Source organism: Pogoniulus pusillus, chromosome 3 (assembly GCF_015220805.1).
Source record: "Pogoniulus pusillus isolate bPogPus1 chromosome 3, bPogPus1.pri, whole genome shotgun sequence".
Lineage (NCBI taxonomy): Eukaryota > Metazoa > Chordata > Aves > Piciformes > Lybiidae > Pogoniulus > Pogoniulus pusillus.
This window is the reverse complement of record NC_087266.1, coordinates 2,307,323-2,328,414: the sequence shown is the minus strand read 5'-3', so window position 1 is coordinate 2,328,414 and position 21,092 is coordinate 2,307,323. Positions and strand designations below refer to the sequence as shown.

The 21,092-nt window shown below is 52.2% G+C and overlaps 1 protein-coding gene across 8 annotated transcripts in view; it reads left to right on the top strand.

Moving 5' to 3' along the window:
- The window catches only part of TENM4 (teneurin transmembrane protein 4), a 704,151-nt gene that overhangs the window by 625,996 nt on the left and 57,063 nt on the right, over positions 1–21,092 (top strand). For 5 of the 8 annotated variants that reach the window (XM_064168972.1, XM_064168953.1, XM_064168934.1 and 2 more), the window contains 2 exons: positions 2,227–2,247; positions 15,065–15,297. In XM_064168972.1, the coding sequence (XP_064025042.1) occupies positions 2,227–2,247; positions 15,065–15,297 (254 nt within the window). The remainder of the gene's footprint in view (positions 1–2,226; positions 2,248–15,064; positions 15,298–21,092) is intronic. The other 3 variants (XM_064168982.1, XM_064168944.1, XM_064168922.1) reach the window with 1 other exon arrangement.

Below are 21,092 nucleotides of genomic sequence, written 5' to 3'. Positions count from 1 at the left end.
AGCACTGTCGATGAGATCCAGAGGTGGATCAGGACAGTTGATCATTCATAATTAAGACAGGACAATCACTCCAGGCTGTCACAGACTGGGGGTTTGCTGGTTGGTTTGGGGGGTTGGTTTGAGGACAAGTGCATCACAACCTCCCCCTCAGTTCCCTACACTCAGCAGTGTTGATGTGAACATAGAGATGGGTCATATCTATGGATCATCTAAGTGTATCTATGGATCATCTAAGTGTATCTATGGACCATCTGTGTGAAGTGTCCCCTTTTAACCTCAAATAACAAAGGAAAAGGTGTATACTAGGAAAAACAGGGAGGGTGAGGAAGGAACATTATTAAACACCAAGAAAGAGGGGGAAAAGTTTAATTTGCTATCTAAAATCCCCACAACAAATACAATTAACCATTTCACAGCATCAGGGTCTGACTCTGGGCTCTGTGTGGCCAGACAAGACTCGCTCCAGGACCATCATTAGAGTTAGATGAATGTTTCTGGATGAGTCTTCTCTGCTTGAAGGGTCTGACCTAGGATGCTGAGATGTTGATGTGAGGTGACTGTGGTAGGAAGGTTCCATTCCTATTTACCTCTTGAGATCTGACCTGAAGAAGAGAATCTCCCATACAGTAAGAACCTCTCTGCTCTATTCATGTTTGATGTCCTGACTGCTGAGGACAAGAGTAAGGCTCCCTTTCTGCAAGGGCCATCATATGGGAGCTTACTAGACAGCTTCCCAGAGCAGCAGGCTCCCATACAGCATTCCCATTTGCACCAGAAGGCTACCTATGAAAACCAAAGAGCTGATCTGCAGCAGCATCTGTGCGAGATGCCATTGGTCCCTGATCTACAAAGCAGTCATTACACCTTGCTGAAGGTCCTATTGGGCACACAGAGCCATAGCTGCAGACCATGGTGTATGAGAAGAGAGATCCAGGCAGGCTGGCACACAGAGGGTAGCTCTCTTGGTGTGCTCACAGGACAACAAGGAAATCAGGAGTCACTGAATTAGGAAGTCCACAATGGGATGCTCACAGTCAGAGCTCAGAAGGCTGAGATACCCTCTCAGTTAATAAGCAAGGACCTGCTTCTTGTCCTTCTGTTACCTGATATATGAGAACCCAACGTCTCTGATGTTTGTGAGGTGGGAAGCTGAGATAAATCTCCAGGCCTGGCCCACATTAAAGAGCATAATATTCTTCCAGTGCCAGAAAGTTCTTTTAAAGGCTAAAGGTGAGATTTCCAGAAGAGCCTAGGTGTTTTGGGGCCCAATTCCCATTGCAATGGAGTGGGATTAATATCTCATTCCCAGAAGTGCCATTTTGGAAACCTGATCCCCCTTCCATTGTCAGTGGAAATACCAGGCCCAGCCAGGGGTTTTGCAGAGTATTTCCTGATTGGAAAGGAGAAAATTGGAAGCCTTGCTGGAGTGGCCTTGCTGGCTTTTGTGTGGAGCCCCAGAGTTAAGTTTGCTCCAGAGTTAAAGCTGCTGGAACGATTGCAGCTTCGCCTGTGCAAACACTTAGGTGACCGGAGCTAATAAACGTTTCTTTGCTCTGCTGTGCCATAAAGTAAGTGGGTTCAGATGCTGGCTGACTAAGAGCTGCAGAGGAAAGCCACTGCTTTTGGACTAGGATGGGCTTTGCTTGTGTCTTCTCACATCAGCATCTCCTTGGCTCTCTGGGTTTTGTTTAGGAGGAGGTCGTTTGAGTGTAGCGTTGCGTCGCAGAGAGGAAAGGAAGCGCCTTGTGAGTCGCAGGGGAGCTGCAGCTGGGCAGGGAGCTAGACCCTTGAGAAATGTCCAGCTTGGCCTAATTTCAGTCCTCTGGGCTGGAGTTCAGGAGGTTATGGCAACAAACTGCCACACATAACTGTGCAGATGCTGAGTGGCCTTTGTGAACCACGAGTTACTGCTTTGAGAGCAGACAACGCACCAAAGGTGTCTGCACCCAGCTCTGAACGATGAAGTCTGCCTGCTCCTATCTCTTGCATAGCTGCCAGCAGGTGAGCTCACACCTCCTTTGCCATGTGCAGCAGCCCCTAAGCGAGCTCACTGCCAAGGAATCTCCAATTCCAAATGTATCAGTGTCATTCCAGCTAAGTCTTTTATTTACTGTTGCATTGTATGATACAGCTACTGTCGAGTAATGATACTGCTAATAACACATCGAACTGAGCTGCTAACACCTCATTCTTTCTTCTATTCCCTGCTTTCCTGTCTTCTGTCAGAAATAAAGATTTCAGACATAGGTAAGCCAACCAGTGGAGAATTCTTATGCTGCTCCCTGTCTTGTTGCATGTTGTTATGCAGTGAGCCACGAGTGCTGTTTCCAGATGATTCAGTAGCAAACGAAGCCGGCGCGATTAGAACTGGCGTAGGCGATCAGTCATCGGAACCAGGAGCCCTAAATCACAGAGCAGAGCCCACCAGACTTCTGCATCAGCTGTTGGGTATAGCCTTAGGCAGGGGAAGCACAGAGAGGAGAAGCAGGGTGACAAGAGGAGGAGGAGGGTGGAAGGAAAACTGGGTGGGGGTTAAGCGAGAAAGTCAAATGAGGACAGCGTCGGGAAGCAGGTCACTGGAGGAGACATGGTATGGAAATGAGTCATGCAAGTCATAGATTCATAGAGTCAGCCAGGTGGGAAGAGAGCTCCAAGCTCAGCCAGTCCAACCTAGCACCCAGCCCTGACCAACCAACCAGACCATGGCACTAAGTGCCCCAGCCAGGCTTGGCTGCAACACCTCCAGCCACGGCCACTCCACCACCTCCCTGGGCAGCCCATTCCAATGCCAATCACTCTCTCTGACAGGAACTTCCTAACAACATCCAGCCTAGACCTGCCCTGCCACAGCTTCAGACTCTGTCCCCTTCTTCTCTTGCTGCTTGCCTGGCAGCAGAGCCCAACCCCACCTGGCTACAGCCTCCCTGCAAGCAGCTGCAGGCAGCAATGAGCTCTGCCCTGAGCCTCCTCTGCTGCAGGCTGCACCCCCCCAGCTCCCTCAGCCTCTCCTCACAGGGTTTGTGCTCCAGGCCTTTCACCTCATATACTCAAAATGCATATGTTCATAATTTGTACAATTTTGGCCAGCCTGCTTTAGGGTAGGGTGCTGCTGCCCATGGCAGGGGGGTTGGAACTGGCTGATCCTTGTGGTCCCTTCCAACCCTGACTGATTCTATGATTCTATGAATTCATATTCATGCACAGGCAGGGAAGCACTCCTTGGAGCAGCAGTTTTGCCTAAGCTAGGAGCAGCTGTGGAGCTGTTGGAGGCTAGGAGAGCCCTGCAGAGGGACCTGGCCAGGCTGCATGGGTGGGCAGAGGCCAATGGGATGAGATTGAACAAGGCCAAGTGCAGGGTTCTGCACTTTGGCCATAACAACCCCAAGCATTGCTACAGGCTGGGGCCAGAGTGGCTGAGAGCAGGCAGGCAGAGAGGGAGCTGGGGGTGCTGGGAGAGAGGAGCTGAAGCTGAGGCAGCAGTGCCCAGGTGGGCAGCAGAGCCAGTGGCAGAGAGGGAGATGGGGGTAATGAATATGGAAGTGTTGGAAGGTGGTTTTGAGCAACAGGCATAACGAAGGGCCAGAGGTCCTCCAGCATCACCTGGGGAAGTGAGTAACTTTGTGTCAGCCAGAGGACCCTTGCATTATGTGGAAGTATGTCAGGCTCAGGCAGGAGGAACAGCAGCTCAGAAACCCAGCGAGGAGAGGCAGGGAGAGAAAGAGTAATGACAAGGAAACAAGATGAAAGAGAGACTTCTAAATTGGAGCTTTGTCACTAAGGATATTTGTCACTTGAGTTCACTGGCATTTCACTGAGCTTGATCCAATCAGTTGCATTCAGGAAGATGTCAGCCTCCTGTCACTGCCTGTGTTTGCAGGGACTTCTCTGGCTCTGATAGGTTTCCCATCCTTCTCCCTGGTTGCTTTCTAAATTAGAAGCTCAGACTGTAGAGTTGGGAATTTGGTTTTGTGTGTCTGTGTGTTTGGTTTTCTTTTTTGTTGGTGTTTGGGGTTGGGGATTTTTCTTGCTACCTGCTTTTTCTTTACTGCTTCTTTGACTTCACAGAGCCTCTGCAAACCCAGAAATGTCCATTTTATCTGCATGCCTGGGAAGGCAGTGGGGTGGAAACTGTGCTGTTGTCTGATTGCCAGAACATTAATCATAGAATCAGTCAGGGTTGGAAGGGAGCACAAGGAACAGCCAGTGCCAACCCCCTGCCATGCCCAGGGACACCCTACCCTAGAGCAGGCTGCACACAGCCTCAGCCAGCCTGGCCTCAAACACCTCCAGCCATGGGGCCTCAACCACCTCCCTGGGCAACCCAGTCCAGCCTCTCACCACTCTCCTGCTCAACAACTTCCTCCTCACCTCCAGCCTCACTCTCCCCACCTCCACCTTTGCTCCATTCCCCCCACTCCTGACAATCCCTCACACCCTAAAAGTCCCTCCCCAGCTTTTTTGGAGCCCCCTTCAGATGCTGGAAGGCCACAAGAAGGTCCCCTGGGAGCCTCCTCTGCTCCAGCCTGCACAGCCCCAACTCTTTCAGGCTGTGCTCACAGCAGAGCTGCTGCAGCCTCTCAGCATCCTCCTGGCCCTGCTCTGGACACTCTCCAGCATCTCCACAGCCCTCTTGTCCCAGGGGCTCCAGAGCTGGATGCAGCACTCCAGGTGGGGTCTCAGCAGAGCAGAGCAGAGGGGGAGAATCCCCTCCCTGGCCCTGCTGGCCACACTGCTGTTGCTGCAGCCCAGGCTCTGCTTGGCTTTCTGGGCTGCAAGTGCACACTGCTGGCTCCTGCTGAGCTTCTCCTCCAGCAGCACCCCCAAGTCCCTCTGCTCAGGGCTTCTCTCCAGCCACTCACTGCCCAGCCTGCATTGGTGCTTGGCATTGCCTCCACCCAGCTACAGGACCTTGCACTTGGTCTTGTTGAAGCTCCTGAGGTTGGCTTGTGCCCACTTCTGCAGCCTGTCAAGGCCCTTAACAAGGGGCTGAGCTTCCATGGTGCAGCACAATGGCCCAAAGCAAGTATTAGCAGGGCTGAGAGGTTGGTACACAAGACCTCTGCATTGACTGTCTTCATCAGGCTGAGTTCTACCCCCTCCAGCTCCTCTTTCACATCATTTGAAGGCAATAGAAAAACTCATTTCTCTTTGGAACAGCCAAATTGTATCCTTAATGCCCTAGAAATGCACAGCCACTAAAGTACTCCTGATTTGATAGTGAAGGGCAGCAGCTGAATGCCTGTTGCAGGAAGAGGTTTTATATATGGAGGCAATAACTGAGTGAAGATGTATGGGCTGGCCACAGATGCCACCAGAGCCTTAGAGAGCTGGCAGGGCTTCAGCCTTCAGGCAATTCCTAAAGTCTAAGAAATGAAATTCAGTGAAAGAAACTAAGACCTGCTTGCGTCAGGGCAGGGCAGGCAAAGGGGACTGATGAGGGAGGAAGGAACTGAGGAGCTCTAGGACAAATATTCCCATCTCTGACTTCACTGAAGGAAGTCATTCATGTGATTTAGCTGCTCCTCTGTGTCATTGGCCATAATACTTATTCTTAGGAAGCCTCTTCACAGGGAAATGAGTGGATGTAGATTTAGCTAAAGCTCCAGTGCTTTGAGCTCCAGAAGTTCACAGAATCACATAGGATCACAGGATATTACAGTTTGGAAGGGACCTCCAGAGACCATCAAATCTAACCCCTCTGTCAAAGCAGGAACCCCTAAAGTAGTTTGTACAGGAATGCATCCAGGCAGCATCACAGAACAGTACAGCTTGGAAGGGTCCTCCAGAGACCATCAAGCCTAACCCCTCTGCAAAGCAGGAACCCCTAAAGTAGTTTGTACAGAAATGCATCCAGGCAGCATCACAGAATAGTACAGCTTGGAAGGGACCTCCAGAGACCATCAACTTTAACCCCTCTGCAAAGCAGGAACCCCTAAAGTAGTTTGTACAGGAATGCATCCAGGCAGCATCACAGAACAGTACAGCTTGGAAGGGACCTCCAGAGACCATCAACTTTAACCCCTCTGCACAGCAGGAACCCCTAAGGTAGTCTGTACAGGAATGCATCCAGGCAGGTTTTCCAAGTCTCCAGAGGAGACTCCACAGCCTCTCTGAGCAGCCTGCTTCAATGCTCTGTCACCCTCCCTGGAAGGAAGTTTCTCCTCACATTGAGGTGCAATCATCTGTGTGCAAATTAGTACCTGTTGCTCCTTGCCTTATTGCTGCTGATCACTGACAAGAGATTGGCCCCATCCACTTGGCACTCAGCCCTCAGGTGGTTGTACACATGGATGAGAACTCCTCTCAGTCTTCTCTTCTCCAGACTAACCAGCCCCAGGGCTCTCAGTCTCTCTCCCTAGCAGAGTTCCTAAGCTTGACACCATTAGCAGGATAACATCCACAGAGCTGAATCTCAGTGGTTAGGGAGAGCTGCAGAGTGTACACAACAGCTTCCTCACTTGGGCAGAAAGAATTCCTCCCTGCTGTGTGGCCTGTGAGGAGTTTGATCTCCAGAGATTCTAGAGCTACCAACTAGGGGGCTTAGCTCTACAGAACAGTGTTGCTAGCCCAGGTCTAACTCTGCAACCTCCCAAATGGCTGCTGGGCAACACGGGAGATGTTAGCTAAGCCAAAACATGTCACCAAATTAGAATCAGAGAATCAGGCAGGTTGGAAGAGAGCTCCAAGCTCAGCCAGCCCAACCTAGCACCCAGCCCTGCCCAACCAACCAGACCATGGCACTAAGTGCCCCAGCCAGGCCTTGCTTGAACATCTCCAGGCACAGCCACTCCACCACCTCCCTGGGCAGCCCATTCCAATGCCAATCACTCTCTCTGCCAGAAACTTCCTCCTCACATCCAGCCTAGACCTGCCCTGCCACAGCTTCAGACTCTGTCCCCTTCTTCTCTTGCTGCTTGCCTGGCAGCAGAGCCCAACCCCACCTGGCTACAGCCTCCCTGCAGGCAGCTGCAGGCAGCAATGAGCTCTGCCCTGAGCCTCCTCTGCTGCAGGCTGCACACCCCCAGCTCCCTCAGCCTCTTCTCATAGGGTTTGTGTTCCAGGCCCCTCACCAGCTTCATTTCCCTTCTCTGGACACCTTCCAACACCTCAACATCTCTGCAATTCAGGAGCCCACAACTGGACACAGCACTCCAGGGGTGGCCTGAGCAGTGCTGAGCACAGGGGCACAAGAACCTCCCTTGTCCTGCTGCCCACACTGCTCCTGAGCCAGCCCAGGATGCCATTGGCTCTGCTGCCCACCTGGGCACTGCTGCCTCAGCTTCAGCTCCTCTCTCCCAGCACCCCCAGCTCCCTCTCTGCCTGGCTGCTCTCAGCCACTCTGGCCCCAGCCTCTAGTGCTGCTTGGGGTTGTTGTGGCCAAAGTGCAGAACCCTGCACTTGGCCTTGTTCAGTCTCATCCCACTGACCTCTGCCCACCCATCCAGCCTGGCAAATTCCTCATCCAGTCTTTTCTTGAACACTTCCAGGGACAGCAACTCCACCACCTCCCTGGGCAGCCCATTCCAATGGCAGATCACTCTCTCACTGTGATGCTTCCCAAGTTTACACCCATTTGTAATTCAGTGACAGATTAATAGGAGCTTTTCCCAGTGTGACTGTGTCCAGGCCTATCTTGATGGGCTTACAGAATCCCAAGCATGGCAATACTGAGTTGCAGTTAATTATCATTGTCTATTCTCTGCAGCAGCATGGAGGGTGCTGAGGCATTCCTATCTTGCACACAGGCAACAAAATAGCCACACTTAGATAGATTCCTCCTTTCTTCCTTTCATTCATGCCCTTAGAGAAACAAATCTGCAATTAGTGGGGAAGAAAAAGGTACCTCAGAAAACTGCCCCAGGATTGGATTAAAAAGTCCTTTGCAGTCCCTGGGTTGGCTTATGGCACCGCTGTGAAGTTTTATTATCCAGCCTGTGACACTAGAAGGGCTTTGGACATCACACACAAAGGGAGAACACTAAAAGGCCAAGTATAAATTCAGCTCACTGCACTGTGTGGCCTCTTTTTGTATTAATCTATTGAATGGCACCCAGGGACCAGGGGAAAAAAAAAGAGCAGTACTTGACAGGAGCCACAATGAAGTCCTTTGTTTGTGAGCTGCAGGGTGCTGAGCATGGAGCCATGGAAACACAGCCCCACTGGAACAAAAACCGCTTGGGGCAGGAGGAATTTGGTGGTGCTTTAGTCACCAGCAAATGCATGTGGCCAGGAAGGCTCAGAGCAGGAGAGGACAGATAGCACAGAAGGCTTTACTGAAGTGGTTTCATGGCTTTCAACACAGACAACAGATCCAAAGAGGCCTCAGGGATTTATTCAGCTGTGATGGGTAAATAACATTGGTGATCTGCTGGAGAGCAGCCCTGTGGAGAGGGAGCTGGGAGTGCTGGGGGAGAGCATCCATGGCACAGCAATGTGCCCTGGGGGCCAAGAGGCCAATGGGATCCTGGGGTGTGTTAAGCAGAGTGTGTGCAGCAGAGCAAGGGAGGTTCTCCTGCCCCTCTACTCTGCCCTGCTGAGACCTCATCTTGAGCACTGCCTTCAGTTTTGGGATCCCCAGTTGCAGAGGGACAGGGATCTGCTGGAGAGGGTCCAGCAGAGAGCTAGGAGGATGATGAGGGGACTGGAGGGCACTGCCTGCTGAGGAGAGGCTGAGGGCCCTGGGGCTGCTTAGTCTGGAGAAGAGAAGACTGAGAGGGGATTTAATCGATGATTATAAACATCTGAGAGCTGGGGGTCAGGAGAGGGGGTACAGGCTCTGCTCACTGCTCCCTGGGATAGGACAAGCAGCAGTGGGTGTAAGCTGCAGCACAGGAGGTTCCAGCTCAGCACAAGGGGGAACTTCTTGCCTGTAGGTAATAGAACAGTTCTGTGTTGGAAAGGACCTTTAAAAGTCATCTAATCCAAGCCCTCTGCAATGAGAAGGGACATCTTTAATTAGATCAGGCTGCTCAAAGCCCTGTCCAGCCTGACCTGTCCAACCTCTTTGGGCAATCTGTGCCAGTGTTTCAGTGTCAAAAATGTCTTCTTCATATGTAGTCTGAATCTCCCCTGCTGTAGTTTAGAGCCATCAACCCTTGCTAAGTGACACCAGGTCCTGCTGAAATGGCTGTCCCCATCTTTCTTATAGGTTCCCTTTAAATACTGGAAGAATCATGGAAGGTTAGGGGTTGGAAAGGGTCTCTAAAGATTGAGTCCAACCCCATTGCCAGAGCAGGAGCACCTAGAACTTCCTAGGGAGCATGATTGGCATTGGACTGGGCTGCCCAGGGAGGTGCTGGAGTTGCTGTCCCTGGCGGTGTTCAAGCACAGCCTGGCTGGGGCACTTAGTGCCATGGTCAGGTTGGTTGGGCAGGGCTGAGTGCTAGGTTGGGCTGGATGATCTTGGTGCTCTCTTCCAACCTGCTTGATTCTATGATCCAGTGCTTCATCCATTTTTTTCTTCAACACCTCCATCCACAGCCACTCCACCACCTCCCTGGGCAGCCCATTCCAATGCCAATCACTCTCTCTGCCAGCAACTTCCTCCTCACATCCAGCCTAGACCTCCCCTGGCACAGCTTCAGACTCTGTCCCCTTCTTCTATTGCTGGGTGCCTGGCAGCAGAGCCCAACCCCACCTGGCTACAGCCTCCCTTCAGAGAGCTGCAGGCAGCAATGAGCTCTGCCCTGAGCCTCCTCTGCTGCAGGCTGCACCCCCCAAGCTCCCTCAGCCTCTCCTCACAGGGCTGTGCTCCAGGCCTATCCTAGAATCAGTCAGGGTAGGAAGCGACCACAAGGAGCAGCCAGTTCCAACCCCCTGCCATGCCCAGGAACACCCTACCCTAGAGCAGGCTGCACACAGCCTCAGCCAGCCTGGCCTCAACCACCTCCCTGGGCAACCCACTCCAGCCTCTCACCACCCTCATCAGGTGCACACAAGGAAGCAGAATCACTTCCATTTCACTTTGGCCTGCAGAACATCTGCTTATGAAACCATCCTCATTCCCAGTGACTACACCATCACAGCCACAGATACCTAAAGTGTCTGCTCTTAGCCAGGGACCAGCCTGCCCCATCCCTGCAACTTTGGGTTGTTGCTTCAGGGACTTAAAATATCAATGCAGTCCTCAAGGTTTCTTTCTAAGAAGACCTAAGAGCAAAAGGAAGAAGGATCTGAATGGCAAATCAGCTCTTTACCCACAGCCCTTTTCCAGTGGTGGCAGTGTCAGTATAGGGGATAAGTGTTCTAAGACTGCAAATACTGTAACTGATTAACTCTTCTGAGTAGTCAAAAGCCCTGTCTTTTGTTTTGCTGTGTTGCCTAACTGAGAGAGGATGAAAGGGAAAGGAGAGGGGGGAAAAATAAAAGCCCTGCTTTGCCCCAGGCAGATTTATTTTGGGTTTTGTTCACATCAGTCCAATTTGCCACTTGAATTTGCCTATTGCTTGTGGCTTGGAATTAAAAAGCAGAGCCCCAGTGTTCCCTGCTCCAGGATTGTGGATCAACACAGAGGAAAGGAAGCAGTTTGGGAACTTTTACATTGCTAATCTATGAGGTTTTTTAACAGAATCTGTCATTTTGGATGATTTCAAAGTGTTAAGCAAGAGCTCCAGTGCATAACACTGCAAAGAGCAGAGCAAGAAACCTTCCTGGTGCAGTGGTTGCTGTGATTTTTACCCCAGCCAGCATCTAAGCACCATGCAGCTGCTCACTTCTCCCCCTAGGTAGGATGGGGAGGAGAATCAAAACCAAGTAAAACTTGTGGGTTCAGATAAGAACAGTTTAAGAATTGAAATAAATTACTAATAATAAAGAAAAGGAAGAGGGAAAAGAGCCCCAAGAAAGACAAGTGATGCCCAGTGCAGTTGCTTGCCACACAGTGATGCTCAGTCAGCTCCCAAGCAGCAGTGGGCCAGTCCCAGCCACTTTCCCCTCCAATTTATATACTAGGCATGACATGGAATCATAGAATCATAGAATCAACCAGGCCAGAAGAGAGCTCCAAGCTCAGCCAGTCCAACCTAGCACCCAGCCCTGGCCGATCAACCAGACCATGGCACTAAGTGCCCCAGCCAGGCTTGGCTTGAACATCTCCAGGCACAGCCACTCCACCACCTCCCTGGGCAGCCCATTCCAATGCCAATCACTCTCCCTGCCAGCAACTTCCTCCTCACATCCAGCCTAGACCTCCCCTGCCACAACTTGAGACTGTGTCCCCTTGTTCTGTTGCTGGCTGCCTGGCAGCAGAGCCCAACCCCACCTGGCTACAGCCTCCCTGCAGGCAGCTGCAGGCAGCAATGAGCTCTGCCCTGAGCCTCCTCTGCTGCAGGCTGCACACCCCCAGCTCCCTCAGCCTCTCCTCATAGGGTTTGTGTTCCAGGCCTCTCATCATATGGTATGGAATATACCTTTGGCCACTTTAGGTCAGCTGTCCTGGCTGTGTCCCCTTCCAGCTTCTTGTGCCACTTTAGCCTACTCACTGGCAGGGCTGTATGAGAAGCTGTAAAGTCCTTGACTTAGTACAAACACTGCTAAGCAACAACTGAAACATCAGTGTGATGCCACCATTGCTCTCATCCTAAATCCCAAAGACAGCACAGTACCAGTCACTGGGAAGAAAATTAGTTGTTGAGCAGGAGAGTGGTGAGAGGCTGGAGTGGGTTGCCCAGGGAGGTGGTTGAGGCCCCATGGCTGGAGGTGTTTGAGGCCAGGCTGGCTGAGGCTGTGTGCAGCCTGCTCTAGGGTAGGGTGTCCCTGGGCATGGCAGGGGGCTTGGAACTGGCTGGAGAAGAGGAGGCTCAGGGGTGACCTCATTGCTGTCTACAACTACCTGAAGGGAGGTTGTAGCCACATGGGGGTTGGTCTCTTCTGCCAGGCAGCCAGCAACAGAAGAAGGGGACACAGTCTCAAGCTGTGCCAGGGCAGGTCTAGGCTGGATGTTAGGAGGAAGTTCCTGGCAGAGAGAGTGATTGGCATTGGAATGGGCTGCCCAGGGAGGTGGTGGAGTGGCTGTGGCTGGAGGTGTTGCAGCCAAGCCTGGCTGGGGCACTTAGTGCCATGGTCTGGTTGGTTGGTCAGGGCTGGGTGCTAGGTTGGGCTGGCTGAGCTTGGAGCTCTCTTCCAGCCTGCTTCATTCTGTGATTCTATGATCCTTGTAGTCCCTTCCAACCCTGCCTGACTGCATGATTCTGTGTCCCACTCCTGCCACCATTTTTCTCCATCTTTGGGGAAGTTATTTGCCTTTGTGCATCTAAGGCTTGCTGGAAGCTGTCTGTGCTTCCCAGGCATAGACACTGAAGAGCTGCAGAGCACCATTAAAGCTGTTCTCCTCTTGCCCACCTCTCATGCCAAAGAGAGATTATGAGCAGCTCAAAAGCTTACTGACATTCAGCTGGGCTTTGTTAGGACAGTCAGAAGAAAATGCAAGGCCCTGATCATAATGGATGATGGATTCCCACAGGGAACTTCTTCCACTGGGGTTGAAGCCACTTGCTTAGTGTGAGTGACATGCAGGTAAATGGAATAATGCCTTCCCAGCCTGCTGTCAGTGGAAAGGAATGCAGCTGGAGACTGAACTGTCAGGCTGGAGCTGTCTTGAAGGTCAGAGCATTTTATTTAGCCAGAATCAGTGTCATTTGTGGAGATGAAATCTGTTCAGGCTTTAATAGGATAAATCACAAGGGATACTCCAGAATAAATCAGAAAGATTACTTGGTTGGGTTTTTGGTTTTTTTTTTCACCAGAGTATTAAGTAATTTTCACAACTTGTGGTTTTTTAAAGCACTAAAGACTAATTCAGTGGGTTTTATGTGTCTGAGGAAGGGTTAATTTTCCTACCATAAAGATTGAAGGAGAGAGAGGATATTTCTGATGATGAGGGAGAGAGCCAACTGTGATTGACACTTAGGTTTCTAACCAGCTTTGCCTGGAACAATCATAGAATCATGAAATCAACCAGGTTGGAAGAGAGCTCCAAGCTCCCCCAGCCCAACCTAGCACCCAGCCCTGCCCTGGCCAAGCAACCAGACCATGGCACTAAGTGCCCCAGCCAGGCTTGGCTGCAACACCTCCAGCCACGGCCACTCCACCACCTCCCTGGGCAGCCCATTCCAATGCCAATCACTCTCTCTGCCAGCAACTTCCTAACAACATCCAGCCTAGACCTGCCCTGCCACAGCTTCAGATTGTGTCCCCTTCTTCTGTTGCTGCTTGCCTGGCAGCAGAGCCCAACCCCACCTGGCTACAGCCTCCCTGCAGGCAGCTGCAGGCAGCATTGAGCTCTGCCCTGAGCCTCCTCTGCTACAGGCTGCACCCCCCCAGCTCCCTCAGCCTCTCCTCACAGGGCTGTGCTCCAGGCCCCTCCCCAGCCTTGCTGCCCTGCTCCAAACACCTTCCAGCACCTCAACAGCTCTCTGCAATTCAGGAGCCCACAACTGGACACAGCACTCAAGCTGTGGCCTGAGCAGTGCTGAGCATAGGGGCAGAAGAACCTCCCTTGTCCTTCTGCCCACACTGCTCCTCAGCCAGCCCAGGATGCCATTGGCTCTGCTGCCCACCTGGGCACTGCTGCCTCAGCTTCAGCTCCTCTCTGCCAGCACCCCCAGGGCCCTCTCTGCCTGGCTGCTCTCAGCCACTCTGGCCCCAGCCTGTAGTGCTTCTTGGGGTTGTTGTGGCCAAAGTGCAGAACCCTGCCCTTGGCCTTGTTCAGTCTCATCCCCTTGGCCTCTGCCCACCCATCCAGCCTGGCCAGGTCCCTCTGCAGGGCTCTGCTACCCTCTAACAGCTCCACAGCTGCTCCTAGCTTGGTGTCATCTGCAAACTCACTGCTGCTGGACTCAATCCCCTGCTCCAGATCATCAACAAAGATGGTGAACATTCAAAGATGTTGATTTCCACCAAGTGCAAAACTGTCACCTGTAGCCTGTACATTGATTATGAATTCTTGGGACCTGATGTGTTTGGGCAGCTTTAAGATCTTCTGCAGCAAAGTAGAGACTTCTTTCATACTTACTCTAATTGCTACTTAGGCTGTCTGAGGCTGTGGGCAGCCTGCTCTAGGGTAGGGTGTCCCTGCCCATGGCAGGAGGCTTGGAATTGGATTATCCTTGTGGTCCCTTCCACCCCTGACTGATTCTGTGATTCTGTGCTTTATACTTGGGAGTAATCTTCATGGGGTTGGAATTGGGCAGATGTTTTTAGTTCACAGTTTTGCCTGGTTCCAGGTTTGTTTCGTTCTTTGGTCCCCAGTGTGCACTGCTTTCCCTTCACTAACACCAGTTTCAGGACTAAGTCTGTATTAAGGAAATGAAGGAAAGTTGAGTCCCAGTGGTAGTTCCTAGCATGATTTTGGCCAGGGTTAACCTGTGGTAGTTCCTGGCATGATTTTGGCTCAGCCAAATGAGGTCTTTCCTTTAGCAGCTGCTCTCCATGCTCAGGATCCTACTGTAGCAGTCTTTGTGGACCTGCTGGAGTGTGTCCAGAGCAGGGCCAGGAGGATGCTGAGAGGCTGCAGCAGCTCTGCTGTGAGCACAGCCTGAAAGAGTTGGGGCTGTGCAGGCTGGAGCAGAGGAGGCTCCCAGGGGACCTTCCAGGATCTGAAAGGACCTACAAAAAAGCTGGGAGGGACTTTTTAGGCTGTCAGGGAGTGTCAGGAGTGGGGGGAATGGAGCAAAGGTGGAGGTGGGGAGAGTGAGGCTGGAGGTGAGGAGGAAGTTGTTGAGCAGGAGAGTGGTGAGAGGCTGGACTGGGTTGCCCAGGGAGGTAGTCAAGGCCCCATGGCTGGAGGTGTCTGAGGCCAGGCTGGCTGAGGCTGTGTGCAGCCTGCTCTAGGGTAGGGTGTCCCTGGGCATGGCAGGGGTTGGAACTGCCTGCTCCTTGTGCACCCTTCCAACCCTGCCTGATTCTATGACTGTGCACTGATATTGTTGAGCACAGCACTGCTTCCCTTTCCCAGTCTGCCTGCCCTCTGCATCTTTACTCTCCGACGTGCTCACCTTGCCTGGCAGTGGACTTAAGGATGCGAATCAGCCGAGGGAAATACTAACCTCATACCCTTCTCTTTCAGCCACAGCCCAGCTCATAAGTATTACTTGACCACAGATCCCATCACTGGCTCCATCTACCTCTCCGACACCAACAGCAGACGCATCTATAAGATCAAATCCACCACCTCAGTGAAGGACATCGTGAAGAACTCGGAGGTGTTGGCTGGCACCGGCGATCAGTGCCTGCCCTTCGACGATGCCCGCTGCGGGGACGGAGGCAAAGGCACTGATGCCACCCTGACCAATCCCAGGGGTGAGGCTGCTTTTTTCCTCTACAGGCTTTTCTGAAGGGGTCCTTTGCAAAGGGATTTATTTAGTCATGCGTGAGACTGCTCTCCCATTCAGGAAACACTGCTGAGTTCGTAGGATGAGTCAGGGCTGGAAGGGAGCACAAGGAGCAGCCAGTGCCAACCCCTCTGCCATGCCCAGGGACACCCTACCCTAGAGCAGGCTGCACACAGCCTCAGCCAGCCTGGCCTCAAACACCTCCAGCCATGGGGCCTCAACCACCTCCCTGGGCAACCCAGTCCAGCCTCTCACCACTCTCCTGCTCAACAACTTCCTCCTCACCTCCAGCCTCACTCTCTTTGTTGATTAGGGAGAGGATGGCAAATTTTATCTTTGTTAATGATCTCAGGAGAGAGGATTTAGACTCTCACAGGTGAATGCTGGTTTCAATGTGGGAATGGTCAAATTCACCATGACTTCACCAGGAGCAGTGTGGGCAGCAGGACAAGGGAGGTTCTTCTGCCCCTGTACTCAGCACTGGGCAGGCCACACCTTGAGTGCTGTGTCCAGTTCTGGGCTACTCAATTCAAGAGAGATGTTGAGGTGCTGGAAGGTGTTGAGAGAAGGGCAGCAAGGCTGGGAAGGGACCTGGAGCACAGCCCTGTGAGGAGAGGCTGAGGGAGCTGAGGGTGTGCAGCTTGCAGCAGAGGAGGCTCAGGGCAGAGCTCATTGCTGCCTGCAGCTGCCTGCAGGGAGGCTGTAGCCAGGTGGGGTTAGGCTCTTCTGCCAGGCAAGCAGCAAGAGAAGAAGGGGACAGAGTCTGAAGCTGTGTCAGGGCAGGTCTAGGCTGGATGTGAGGAGGAAGTTGCTGGCAGAGAGAGTGATTGGCATTGGAATGGGCTGCCCAGGGAGGTGGTGGAGTGGCCATGGCTGGAGGTGTTGCAGCCAAGCCTGGCTGGGGCACTTAGTGCCATGGTCTGGTTGGTTGGGCAGGGCTGGATGCTAGGTTGGGCTGGCTGAGCTTGGAGCTCTCTGCCAACCTGCTTGATTCTCTGATTCTGTATTTCCTCAGTAGCTGACTAAAATACACCAAAAGGCACAGTCAGATCAGAAGCAGAGCACCACACAGCCTTCATCCTCTCAACTAAACTGTTCACAACAGGTTTAGCCAAACATATGCAGGCCTGTGTGTAGCCAAGACTTGAGTCTGGCAGTCTCAAGGTAACAAGCTCTGCATATGGAGGATGTCACTCCTGCCAGCTGTCCACAGCTCCTCAGGAAGGAGGAATAACCAAACCACACAGAGTGGATGGTGGTGAGGTGGAAGTCACTGTTGGTGTGCACAGCTTCTGCAGTGCCTCTGAAGAGGGCTAAGAAGGGCACCCCTGCAGGACTGCTTTTACAGACATGGCATTTCTGTCTGGTTTGTCTCTTCTTGCCCTGTCATTGTGAGGAGTTGTTTTTATAACTTCTTATCTGTGGCATCAGTGTGCAGCAGGTTTCCTTTTTCCTTCCATCTGGGGAGCTTGATCACCACAGTGATTTCCAAGCCTATCCCAAGCTCTTAGCAAAGCTACCTCTCAGCAGAAGCTGGGGGGATCCTGTATCAATTTATTTCAAGCAAGATGAAGACAGCTCAACTGTTATTTCTCTTCTTGGATAGACTAAGGAAGTTATTTTCCTTGACACAGAGCTGACATTATTGTTACTGAGTCCAGGAAACCCAGACTGATTTACTGTCCATTTCTGTCTGCTCTTTGCTTGTTACTTGTTGGCTTGTTGGTGTCTGGCAGGATGGAGGAAGAGAGAGACCTGCTCTTTGCTAAAAAGCACTGAAAGCCAAATTGCTACCTGTGTAATATTCAAAGGGCCCAATGTGGTTTCCAAGCACTCCAGGCTCCCATGAGGTGGTCATTATTTTGGGATGAGCTATTGCCAGAGGCACACAGACAGAAGGGGAACAACTCCCTGTGGTCAGGCTGCAGTGCAGAAATTGGCTTACTGAAATGAGAGGGGTGAGTGAAAAGGAAATTAAGTGATTTGGGCAGAGAGATTCAGAGAGCCCAGCAGATAGAGTCAGAAGATCAGGGAAGCCAGAAATCTGTAATCCAGTTTTCTACACCACTCTCATGTGCCAAAAAAACCCAGCCCCACAACTTTTCTTGGACCTTTGTCCAAGTTCTGGAGCCCCTGGGACAAGAGGGCTGTGGAGATGCTGGAGAGTGTCCAGAGCAGGGCCAGGAGGATGCTGAGAGGCTGCAGCAGCTCTGCTGTGAGAACAGACTGGAAGAGTTGGGGCTGTGCAGGCTGGAGCAGAGGAGGCTCCCAGGTGACCTTCTTGTGGCCTTCCAGCATCTGAAGGGAGCTCCAAAAAAGCTGGGGAGGGACTTCTGGGGCTGTCAGTGAGTGTCAGGAGTGGGGGGAATGGAGCAAAGGTGGAGGTGGGGAGTTTCAGCCTGGCTGTGAGGAGGAAGTTGTTGAGCAGGAGAGTGGTGAGAGGCTGGACTGGGTTGCCCAGGGGCACTCCTGCTGTTGGGCCATGGAGTGTCACAGACAGCTTAACCATCTTCAAAAGTATGAAACTGTGAAACTGTTTGGATCTAAAGAACTACACTTGCCTGAAAACAGATTCGACAAGAGCAAGTGTAGGGTCCTGCACCTGGGAAGTAATAACCCTGTGCACCAGTGCAAGTTCTTCACCATCAGAGTGGTGAGAGCCTGGCGTGGGTTGTCCAAGGAGGTGGCTGAGACCCCATCCCTGGAAGTATTTAAAGCCAGGCTGGATGGGGGCTCTGGCCTACCTCTATGGTAGGTTGTCCCTGGGCATGACAGGGGGTTTGGAACAAGATGATCCTTGTGGTCCCTTCCAACCCTGACTCGTTCTCTGATTCTCTTTGCCGTCCCTTGTACAAGGTAAGAAGGATGTTATTTGTTTCCTTACATGGGTGGATGTTGCAAGCTTTAGATGAGTTATGTTTCTGCCTTGCTGTGGGAGGCAGAGCTGTGGAGTTCAAAGCTTTCACAGCACTGAAATCCTTCTTGCTGGCAATTGAAGCTCTCAGGAGACCATTCTTCCACCTCCATCGCACAGCGGCCAAACGCGCACGTTCCTTCCTCACAGCTCTGAAACCTCACGAAACAGGAGCAAATTGAGGGTGAAAGAGGAAATGAGAGGAAGCAAAAAATGACAAGAAGAAGATAATAATAATCCAGAAAGCCCACCCTGCCAATGGAAAGTTTGTAAACAGTGTTCCCTGGTCCGGTGCCAGCCTGAGTTTGCAGAGTGTGCCGAGCCAGTCAGGTGTGATTCGTTTCCAGTGCACATCAATTAACAGTCCAAGCTCACAGTGGCAGTGTGATGTCAGCTTGCTTTGTACCTTCACAGCAGTTTATCCTAGTAGAAAAAGCCAGCAAATCACAGAGGCTCAGAAGATGTTAGAGGTTGAAGGGACCCCAGAGATCACCAGAGAATCATAGAATCGAGCAGGTTGGAAGAGACCTCCAAGCTCGTGCAGTCCAACCTAGCACCCAGCCCTATCCAGTCAACTAGACCATGGCATCCAGGCTTTGCTTGAACACCTCCAGGAATGTTGACTCCACCACCTCCTAAGTGACAAGTCCTCATAGGGGACATAAATCCCAGGCTCACAGATTATTAGGGCTTGGAAGGAGGAAGTTCCTGGCAGAAAGAGTGATTGGCATTGAAATGGGCTGCCCAGGGAGGTGGTGGAGTGGCTGTGGCTGGAGGTGTTGCAGCCAAGCCTGGCTGGGGCACTTAGTGCCATGGTCTGGTTGGTTGGGCAGGGCTGGGTGCTAGGTTGGGCTGGCTGAGCTTGGAGCTCTCTTCCAACCTGCTTGCTTCTATGATTCTGTGACCTTAAACAAGTCCAGTGGTGGAGCATCCACAATTTCTCTGGACAACCTCTTCTGGTGTCTCACCACCCTTGTCACAAAAAACCTCTCTGCCTTATATCCAATCTAAACTTACCCTCTTCCAGTTCAAAACTGTTATCCCTTGTCCCATCAGTACATTTCTCTGGAGTTCCTCCTGGATCATGGTTCTTGTGCCTCTCCATTGAAGGAGAGGAAGCTCCCTTTAGATGCTCAGCGTTAGGAGGGCTGGGAGCCAGAAGCGTCAACCTTTCCCTGTCTTTGGATTCTCTGATCACAGTGAGCTGTACCAACAGAGGACAGGTAGATGAATGGATGCAGCAGTGGTGGCAGCTGTTTGCTCAGGGTATTTATCACAGCCATTAGAAACCAGTCTGATCCTTCCAGTTCATTTGCCACGGAGCACAGCAAAGCATTCAGCCGCTAATGAATTCCGATATATCCTTGCAAATTAAAGCGTTGCCACTTCCTAATTATCATCTGCTAATAATGATCCTCTTCTACAAGCAATCCAAAGACAAAAAAAATGAAACCTCCAGCTTGTCAGAGCATTTGTTTTCATCTTGAGTAGTCACCAGTGGATCTCCTTGGGAAAATGTTGTGGCAGAGAAATTACCAAGGAGCTGGCAATTAGGAGAGATGGCTGCGGCCAGGCTGACACAATAGGAAGAAGGTTTAGGAAGGGAGGTGAGGGAGGATGGGGCACTTCATTCATTTAAGCACCACAAAAGCAATGCAAAATTGAAGTCATTAATTTGGGCACAGATTGCTGCTTCCCTTGCCTGTGCCCTGCTGAATGCGTGAGCAGCATCGCAGTTGTTCGCTGAGCGTTCGTGAGCGGCGCAGGGTGGGCAGGAGGAACTCAATCCTTCCCTGCTGGTTAAGGGGTTTGTTGTGCTGTGCTGATGGCAGGGCCCTGTCAGGAAGGGCACAGGCTGAGCAAACAGAATTTATTGTCTCTTACTGTGGCCAGAAAGGACACCTAGGAAAAGGGGCATTGAGAGTGTGGCCTCCTATAGAATGCGTGGAATTGTTTTCAGGGAGTCACAGAACCAAGCAGGCTGGCAGAGAGCTCCAGGCTCAGCCAGGCCAACCTAGCACCCAGCCCTGCCCAACCAACCAGACCATGGCACTAAGTGCCCCAGCCAGGCTTGGCTGCAACACCTCCAGCCACAGCCACTCCACCACCTCCCTGGGCAGCCCATTCCAGTGCCAATCACTCTCCCTGCCAGGAACTTCCTAACAACATCCAGCCTAGACCTGCCCTGACACAGCTTCAAACTCTGTCCCCTTCTTCTCTTGCTGCCTGCCTGGCAGCAGAGCCCAACCCCACCTGGCTACAGCCTCCCTGCAGGCAGCTGCAGGCAACAATCAGCTCTGCCCTGAGCCTCCTCTGCTGCAGGCTGCACACCCCCAGCTCCCTCAGCCTCTCCTCACAGGGCTGTGCTCCAGGCCCCTCCCCAGCCTTGCTGCCCTGCTCCAAACACCTTCCAGCACCTCAACAGCTCTCTGCAATTCAGGAGCCCACAACTGCACACAGCACTGCAGGGGTGGCCTGAGCAGTGCTGAGCACAGGGGCACAAGAACCTCCCTTGTCCTGCTGCCCACACTGCTCCTGAGCCAGCCCAGGATGCCATTGGCTCTGCTGCCCACCTGGGCACTGCTGCCTCAGCTTCAGCTCCTCTCTGCCAGCACCCCCAGCTCCCTCTCTGCCTGGCTGCTCTCAGCCACCCTGGCCCCAGCCTCTAGTGCTGCTTGGGGTTGTTGTGGCCAAAGTGTAGAACCCTGCACTTGGCCTTCTTCAGTCTCATCCCATTGTGATGAGATTTTGGGTTTGGTTGGAAAAGACCTTTAAGATCACAGAGTCCAAACATGATCTCACTCTTCCAAGACAGGTGCTAGATCATGTCCCTCAGCTCTACATCTCAG